Raw genomic sequence first — 9,268 nt, forward strand, 5'->3', positions numbered from 1 at the left:
GGAAAAAAAATAAAAATAAAAATAAATTAACATTTCTAGACCAATATGGTTGTCCATTTCTGTACAATTCCAAGTCAACACAGTAAATTGGGATGACTTTTTCCAAAGTTGGCAGCACCATTAAAGTTTCCCTAAATTTAATTTATATATGTGTGTGTGTGTGTGTGTGTGTGTATAAAGACTAATAATAGTATGCTATGCATCGATAGCAGCAATAGCTTTTCCAGGTTCTGCAGTTGTCTGAACAAAACTATAGACATTCAGCACATTCCATTAAAAAAAAACCCAAAAAACCAAGAAAAGAATAATATCCAGAGAATAGCAAAGTTCTGTTGCTGCTGTGGTAACTGGCACCATTTTTTCTATTAGCTTCTTAATCATCGTCTGGAAAGAGAACATTCTAGAGTAATATCATTAAATGTAGCTCTGATAAAGCATGGTCCCTACTATGTATCATAAAGCAGGTACAAGGTATTTTACATTCATAGAGGTATGATACAGTACTGTCCTACATCAATAATACTAGATTCAGTTTTGGTTTGAAATTTACTTTGTCTGCAAATAAGATTGCTACCCCTGTTTTTTTCTGGGCTCCTGTCTCATGAAGAATTGTTTTCTATCTTTTCACTTTCAGTCTATGGGCTTCTTTTTGCACTAGGTGTGTTTCTTGTATACAACATTTTGTTGGATTTTGCTTCTTATTCCATTTTGCCAGTCTATTTCTCTTGATTGGTGAGTTGAGGCCATTGACATTGCTGGTTATAACTGATATATACTGACTTATTATTGACATGTTATTGGCCTTTTGTTGACTCTTTTTACTTTTTCACCTTCTCCTTTTAATTTCTTGCCTTGCCTGTTTGATTTGTTCTGTTGGGCCTCATGGCGTTGTTGCCTTCATTGTCTTTTTCTAGAATCTTGTTTAGAATTGCTTGTAGTGCTGGTTTGGTATTCATGTAGTTTCTCAGGTGTTCTTTGTCGTGGAAGTGTCTTATTTCCCCCTCCATTTCGAAAGAGAGTTTTGCTGGATACATCAGCCTAGGTTGGAGGTTGTTCTCGTTTAGTACTTGAAATATCTCTCCTTGCCCCAAGGGTTTGTGTTGAAAAGTCTGCTGTGATTCTGATGGGCTTTCCTTTGTATGTGATTTCTTTCTTTTCTCTTACTGCTTGTAGTATTTTGTTCTTCTGTTGGGTTTCTGGGATCTTGATTATTATATGTCTAGGTGCAGATTTTTTTTGATTGTAGCTAATTGGGGTCCTATATACCTCAGTTATCTGAATGTCCAATTCTTCCCCTCTGTTTGGGAAGTTTTCGGTCATTAATTCTGTGAACAGCTTTTTAAAGTCATTTGTATGTTCTCCTGCTACTTCGTGGATTCCTATCAGTCTCATGTTATTTTTCTTTGCATCATCTAGGAGTTGTTGGATCGATTTCTCATGATCTCTTACTGTTTTTAAGAGACCTCTCTTTTCACGGTCACTGATTGCAATCTTATCTTCTATATCTGAGAGTCTATCTTCGCATTCTTTTATTCTGTTGTGTACACTTTCAATAGAGTGTTTCGTCTCCTGGATATCTGTTTGAATCTGTTTTATGGATTCCATTTCTTTCCTATGTTGGGCATTTATTTTTTCCATTTCTTTCTTATGCTGGGCCTTCATGGCTTCTATCATGGTCCTGAGCTCATCTATTTTTTTGTCAGTTTCTGCTATAGAATCTCGAATCACGACTTCCATTTTGCTCACTATCTCTATGGTTATCTGGGAAATTATTTCTGTTTTGAATTTTTCCAGAGCCTGATTGATCTGTTTTGTTACTTCCTGTGCTTTGAGTTCAGGGTGTCCTGGTGGTTCGCTATCGGCCTTTTCATCCTCATTTGCCCTACTGTTTGCCATTGGTGAACTGGAAGTCTGTCCTTGTGTCTTGCTTAAGTGTTTTCTCATTTTTATTTTTGTTGTCTGACTGTCCTTGGTCTAATCTCTGGCTTATCACCCAAATCTTCCTGATATAGTTGTGCCCTAGCTTCTGTGTCTCTAACGACCCACAGACATTCTCATCTTCATAACATCAGAGAAAACAGCTCATCAAATCAATGGCAATGCTTTACCCCGACTGATACAATCAGCAACACATTGAGATCAAGCACAACTTGGACACTGACCACCTGTGGTAGTCACTAGTCTATCACCCTTAAATCATTTGAATTAAATTGAAATCAAGAAGCAGTCCAGAACATGTCTGCAGTGAACAAACTTTTCAATATAGTATATTTACCATTTAATGGCTCAGACAGAGCGAGGATGCAAGACCCCTGATCTCAGTTAGCTGATGGCTGAACCCCATGATGCTGACTGACCTTGGGCTGCAAGGCCCAGATTGAGTTCCCCATCCTTCTGAATGGTTGAACTCCACAATGTTCTATTACAGGTTTCCCATGCCCTTTCTTTAAAGATGTTCAAAGTTGGGAACTCAGAAAAATACCCTTGATGACCACCTCTGTCTTTGCAGAGTGGGTCCAAAGACTTGCACAGTCAGGAGGTCTGAGAGTGTCGGGGGGGGCTTATGGGGGTTCAGGGGCACCCGCATGGCTACCTTCCTGGCGCTTGAGCAATGGCTGCTGGGTTGGGAGCAGGCGTGGTTCTCCTTATGAAGGATTTTCTAATGCATTCCAGTTGAGATACAGAACTCTCCAGTTCTTTGAATATTTGTCTTGAATACACTTTGTTAAACTTTCCTACTAATCTGAGTGCTGTATCTTATGTAATTCTGCTTCAGTAGCTCCAGGAATATTTTCATGGGTTTTTTCTTTGGTTGTTTGTTTTTATTTTTTGAGATGGGCTGGCCTCAAACTCAGAGTGATCCTCCTGCTTCAGCCTCCCTAGTGCTGAGATTACAGGCATGCACTGCCACACCCGGCTTCATTCCACTCTATTTCTGGAATAGTAGTAAGGGACAACTCTCTCATCATGCAGCTGTAAGTACACCCTTCTTACACAGGCTGCATTCATCCTATGCCATAATCAGGAATGAAAATATCTTTTTTCTACATCTTTTTTTAAAAATTGAGTTTATTGGTACATTTTAGGTACACAGTACAGTTACATTCATCATTGGGATCTTGTACCTCTACATGACAGGTCTTGGTTCTCATTTTTTCCCCTTCACCTTCACCCCCTTCCCCCCTCCCCATTTACAGACACTTTAATTCCATTTTTTCATTTTCTCATATTTTTTTCCTTTTCCCTTATTCCCCTTTCCCTATCCTTCTCACTGTCCCTACACCTTTGGTCCTTTCCTATTTCACATTGTTAATTATCCCATTAGGATCTTGTGTACTATTATAGTTTTTCACACCAGAGAAATTATTTTGTATTTACACATGTATGACTTATTTATTTCACTTAGGAGTATTTCCTCAAAATGTATCCATTTTCCTATGAATGACTAATTTCTCATTCTTTATGGCTGAGTAGTATTCCATTTTATAGAAAAGCCACATCTTTTTTCTTACATCTCTACAAATAAAGAAACTAATTATTGTAAGTGCTGGTCTATTCTGTAGCTAAAAATGAAAATAACCTATGTTTAAATTGGCTTTTGCTAATTTTTATTGAAGCCGAAGACTATTTACTCATGAATTGCATATTAATGACTTATACTTCTTTTTCTATTGCTCCCATTTTGTAAAATTTTTGCAAGAAGTCGCTCACACTTTATGAAAATTAGCCTTTTTTCTGTAACTATTCTCCCTTAGTTATCAATGACCTTTGAGTTTTGTTGCTTTTGTTGCTGCTATTGTTTTATATAGTACATAAACACTGTACATGTTTTTGTAGTTAACTACATGGTCCCAGTCTCTTCTAGAATTCAAAGTGTCTCTTCTTGAGATTAAGCATACATCTTTATTTTCTTTTTGTCCTTTGAAGACAAGGTTCAGTCACAAGGCATGGAAATACTAGGAGACATTTGATACACACACACACACACACACACACACACACACAAAACACCACACAAAGAGATTTTTTTTTTAAATCAAAGACTGACTTATTTAGACAGAGTACAAAATTTTAAAAATCCACTAATACAATCCACATCAAAGAAATCCTGGGTACAATCCAGCTAGTGAAGATAAAGACTTTCTTTGTTTACTTTGCTATGATCCTGTCAACTCACTATCTCCATCCAATCGGTTATCATCAAAATCATGTTCTGCATTTTCCAGTTTCTAAGAGTGTAAAGATGCTTTCAGAGAAATTGCCTAGAGGAAGATATTCTCTCATTGTAATGCACCTGCTGCTAGACTGGCTTCAGATTTACCTGGTGGCAGACAAGATTAATTTCTTCTTTGGTTTCTGTTTCAGACACTGCTTTTTAATGAGAAGGCATCCAGGTCAGCTGTGAAATAGTGTTGTCTACAAAATAAAGGCTTACAAAATTTTAAAGCCCAGACACTGTGCTTTCATTTTGAGAGGGTATAGTTTTATATTTAAGATGACTAGAAGACTAAATTTGGCTTTTGTTATTGGAAAAGGACATTAGCTTTTTATCATTACAGTATGATTTTTATCCAGATTTTTTGTATCCTGCTTTCTTCCCTCCCTACTTCCTTCCTTCCTCCCTTTCTTCCTTTCTGAGATGATGTACCACTACTTCCCACAGGCTAGTCTTCAACTCCTGAGCTCAAGGAACCCTCCTGCCTCAGTTTCCTTCCTGAATGCTGGGATTACAGGCATACACCACTGTGCCCATTCTAAATTTCATGCAATTTCAATTTGTATATATTTTAGTAAGGATCGGGACTCTCACATCTCACATAACACTTTTGTCCAGGAAATACTCCAAACTCCACTCCAGAGTGGAGCTCTAATCATTCCACTTAAAGCCAATCATTTCATGACATGCTTCTGGCAGAGGTTCCTGGTTCAAGCACGGTATCAGGTTCTGAACTGTTTCAACAGAATGAAAGGATTTTAAAAATCAGTGATCACGTAAGGCTTTCCTCTCCAGGCAGACGAGACTAAGAAAACAAACCCAATTTCTGTTAGCAACAGTCTTGTAATCCCAAAAGTGAAAAGCTCCAAGATGAAAACACAGTTCATCAGAATAAAGCAGAAAATGACCTGGGTTCCTAGTATTACCATGGGTGGAACTCTCTCATCCTTAGATATCTAGTTATATGTGATAATAATTTTCCTTATACTCCATATCAATTTGAGAAATGGTTTCCTTATTTGGAGTCAAAGCCTCCTGTTAAATACATTTCCCCCAAAATATTAGTAATTCAGAGATATTTGTAGGATAGATTCATGCTGCGTACAATACATAATTATGTTTCGTGTTTCCTGAAAACTTCAGTCAGCATATAAGGTCAATATAAATTAGAAAATATTCTCTTTTGTAATCATTCAGCAGTATATATTAAACTGTAGCATCATGATGATTTCCCTGATATAGGAAATAAGAAAATTATTTTTTAAGTTTTATAGCTTTAGTAACTATTTCTATATTTTATGTTCCTTAACTTGAATATTTCAATTTTTCTGGCTTCAGGATATTATATTTTTGCATCTTTACCAAGGTCCTCTGATTTTCTCTATTCTCTTTTCAGACTTCTTCTAGCATTACATCCAAACTAAGATGCAAATGTCACATGATACCATAAAGAGAATTTCCATTTTACCAGGAAGCAAAATGTTATGGAAAGTAGATAAATCTTTCACGGTAATCCAACCACAGGTATCAAAAAACTATTTTGGAAAGGAAATTTCTTAAGTACCTTCCAATCAGAGTCCTGATATATGCAAACATTTAGAAGCAACCATGACAACTATTTTAAAGATCCACTGTCATGATTTTCCTATGAAATTTCATAAGTTTTGTGGCTTTTGTGGGAAAGCACATAGAATGTGTGGCTTTGCAATATTTTGCTAAGAAACAAATAATTATCTTCTATCCAAAATGTTCTCTACCATCGTGATTGCTGAAGAGGTAATCATTTTTACTGAGTCCTTAACAATTTCTCTTCTCTTAAAGTTTAAGGTGCTTCTGGCTATACATAGTTATACACATATTACGTTATATGTAATTAGAAAGGGCATACACACGTCTTAGGTGGCTAATTCTTTGCTGTAAGATGCTGTCCTGTGGCTGCAGAGCTGAGTAGCATTCTTGGTTCTCCCCATAAGATGACAGTAACCCTTCCCCTAGTTATAAAAATCGAAAATGTTCCCAGATGTTTTCAGCTGGCCTGGAGAGAGGGGCAAAGAGCTTCACCTCCAGTTTAGAACGAAAGACACACTATTTTAACTAGTGCATCGATAAATAATTATATGTGCATTTGCAAATGTTATGTTTTGTTGCTTTCTTTAAGGTTCTAAAATGTTGATAATGGGTCCAAAACTCTGTGCCTAGTAAGCAAGTTACATAATGCTATGAAGTGACATAGTCCTGCATTTAAAAATGAACAAATAATTTTAGCAGGAATGAAATAGATGCTAAAGTTGAAATTTTCATACATCAAAGAAGGAAGTCTTGACAGATTTTGAGATCCACATATAGACCATATTTATTATGTTAATTAGCAACACATAATTGCATTGCATAAGTGAGAATAAGCAATTAGTAAAACCATGGCACTATATAGGCAAAGAGAACAACACAAAAATCATGCAAATAAATAGCCTAGAAATAATCTATTTTAATTTTTTTTTTGAGACAGGGTCTCACTATGTAGTTGAGACTGACCTAGAACTCACTATGCAGCCCAGGCTGGTCTTGAACTCACAGCGATCCTCCTGCCTCAGCCTCCCAAGTGGTGGGATTACAGGCGTGTGCCACCACACCCAGCAAATGTATTTTAATATAAAAGTTTTAGCTCTGAGATAGATAAAAGTTTTGGGTAGAAGTATAGAAATGTATTTCAGAGTGGAGAAATTAGGAAAATAATGTACCAAATGGAGTCTTGAGCAGGAATGGATTTAGTATATTTCCAAACATTTCCTTAAAATAATTACAAATAGCATGCAAGAAAAGATTATAGTATTCATTCAGTGACATTTCAGTCAATGAAGATTTCAATCAACAATTATTTACTGGAATATTTAATGTGCTTGAATTAAGAATATACAAAAATGCACACATACAAGCTTTATTCAGTTGACTACTATAATATTATTGTCAAACAATGCATTCTTAATACTCATAATTTTATTATTAAACATTTCCCACTTAAATGGATATTTTAGAATTTACTTGTTTTTGCAATTCATTTCTTTTTTAGTTAAAACAAAACCTTTAATTAATGCAAAACTTTATAAAGTAGTGTATCAGACTATGCAACTACTTGGGACACTGTTATTAGCAGCAGAATCAAAACTAATAAGAAGGCCGGGCGTGGTGGAGCACACCTGTAATCCCAGCACTCGGGAGGCTGAGACAGGAGGATTGCTGTGAGTTCGAGACCAGCCTGGGCTACATAGTGGGTTCCAGGTCAGTCTCAGCTACATAGTGAGACCCTGTCTTAAAAAACCAAAAACCGAAACAAAATAAAACAAAAACTAATAAGAAGACTTCAATTCTTCTCTACCTACTCCTACTTTGAAGTCAGAAGCTGTTTGAATCCTGATGATTACACCTTATGTAGTCACTTGAGTATGGTGAGCCTTAGCATCTTCATCACAGAATAAGGTAACAGGAATAAAAGAGGTACAATTTTGTGGCAATTAAATTGAATACTTTATACCAAATGACCTAAATTTCATAGCATGCAGGGGGCTTTTTCTCTTATGTCAGTAGCTTGGTCCATGGACATATTTTTAAAATTCTGCAGGATGCTCGATAAAAGCAATGGTGCCGTTAAGGGGAGAGGAGCGTCCCCTTAAAGACCCTCCAGGAGGACCCTGCCTCTCTTCGGGATCCTCCATGCTGTGAAGGGTTACATTCTCTGGAAAAAGGATTTGAATCTCCTGAGCAGATTCACAAAATTCTGCTTCAGTTTCTTTTGCCCCCAAATCAAACTTAAAGAGTGAAGTGAAGGATAAAACACTGCGACCATCTCAGCAATGATCACACTTTCAGAGTTTTCTGGTGCGGAGTATGCCAGATTACGAGGAGAGCGTCCAAACAGTGCACGACTAGGACGAGCATGAAAGAAAACACGGTACTCCTGGTTCTCACACGAACCTCTTTGCTGTCATCTCAGGATGGTTTGGCCCAGTGCTTCCTTTGCTTGGTATACCTCCACAAAAAGAAGATAAGCACAAAAAGCAAGGCAGCCAGTGGGCTGAGCATCCCTAGATTGAGGAAAATTTGATGGCTAAAAGACTGGCTTTTACTCGCGTATGTTTTCCAAATCAAGTTTCTTATAACATTTAGATAGTCACGGATCCAAAAAGCAAAAAAGTTGATGCTCAGCAGATGAACAGCTGAAGAGAGAAAGCGCCCCACTGGAGTGACGCAAAAACTTTATTATTTCTCGGCTTCAACCAGAGAAAGGGGGCGTGAGAGAAATGGCGTAGTTTGAGAAAATAGAAGATAACAAACCAGATAGCACACCACATACCCAAGGTGTTGCTCAGCTTCCAGAAGAAATCGATAACTATCTTTATCACCTGGTGCATTTCGAATATTCCTGGGTAGAACACTCTTCCAATGCTATCTTCACGGAGTGTGCACATGACAGCAATTCTGGAGATAGACAAGCACAGGAGGTTGAATTCAATCGAGGCGATGGTCTTGTTTTTGAGGCATTTGGCAGATATTGCTATTCCAATGAATCCATTTCCCCAAATCCCTGCTATAAATTCTAAAAGTCCAATGATTATTATGACTTTTTCAAGTGCGCTTGACATATTTGCAGAAATACTCTCCCAGGTGTCTCTGTTATGGCCGATAAGACTGGTTGGTGGCTTCGTAAAAGCCACTTCCAAACACAAAAGCCTTCCAAGCAGCAATTCTCCTCTCAGGCTGGTGACTACATGTATCTTTTTCCCATTGCCCCAGGCTGAAGTTTTCCTTTCTGAGGTTACACAAAGACTGAATTAGTATTTGCTAATGCGTATAAGAAGATTCTCATTCAATTTTCCTCAGAATCTTAACCATCGCTATTCTGAGTCTCTTGTCATCCAGTTTTGTTTACAGTATTTGTAATCAGGTTCATAAAAAGTGACTCCAACAAGTAATTTGAACAGCTTTTTGGAAAAATTAGACTTATTTTTCAAACAAATTGGATTTTATTTAAATATGTTTGATAGCTGGGTGTGGTGG

At 37.2% G+C, this 9,268-nt stretch overlaps 1 protein-coding gene across 1 annotated transcript in view; it reads right to left on the bottom strand.

Annotated features, from left to right (window-relative positions):
• Positions 1-8,853, bottom strand: part of LOC104875873 (taste receptor type 2 member 114-like) — a 27,293-nt gene extending 18,440 nt beyond the window's left edge. The window contains 1 exon segment of the mRNA XM_033765945.1: positions 8,720-8,853. Within this exon segment, the coding sequence (XP_033621836.1) occupies positions 8,720-8,853 (134 nt within the window).
• Positions 8,854-9,268: the final 415 nt, after the last annotated feature.

The sequence above is a fragment of the Fukomys damarensis genome, unplaced genomic scaffold (assembly GCF_012274545.1).
Source record: "Fukomys damarensis isolate Sample0158 unplaced genomic scaffold, DMR_v1.0_HiC HiC_scaffold_19, whole genome shotgun sequence".
In the NCBI taxonomy this organism is placed as follows: domain Eukaryota; kingdom Metazoa; phylum Chordata; class Mammalia; order Rodentia; family Bathyergidae; genus Fukomys; species Fukomys damarensis.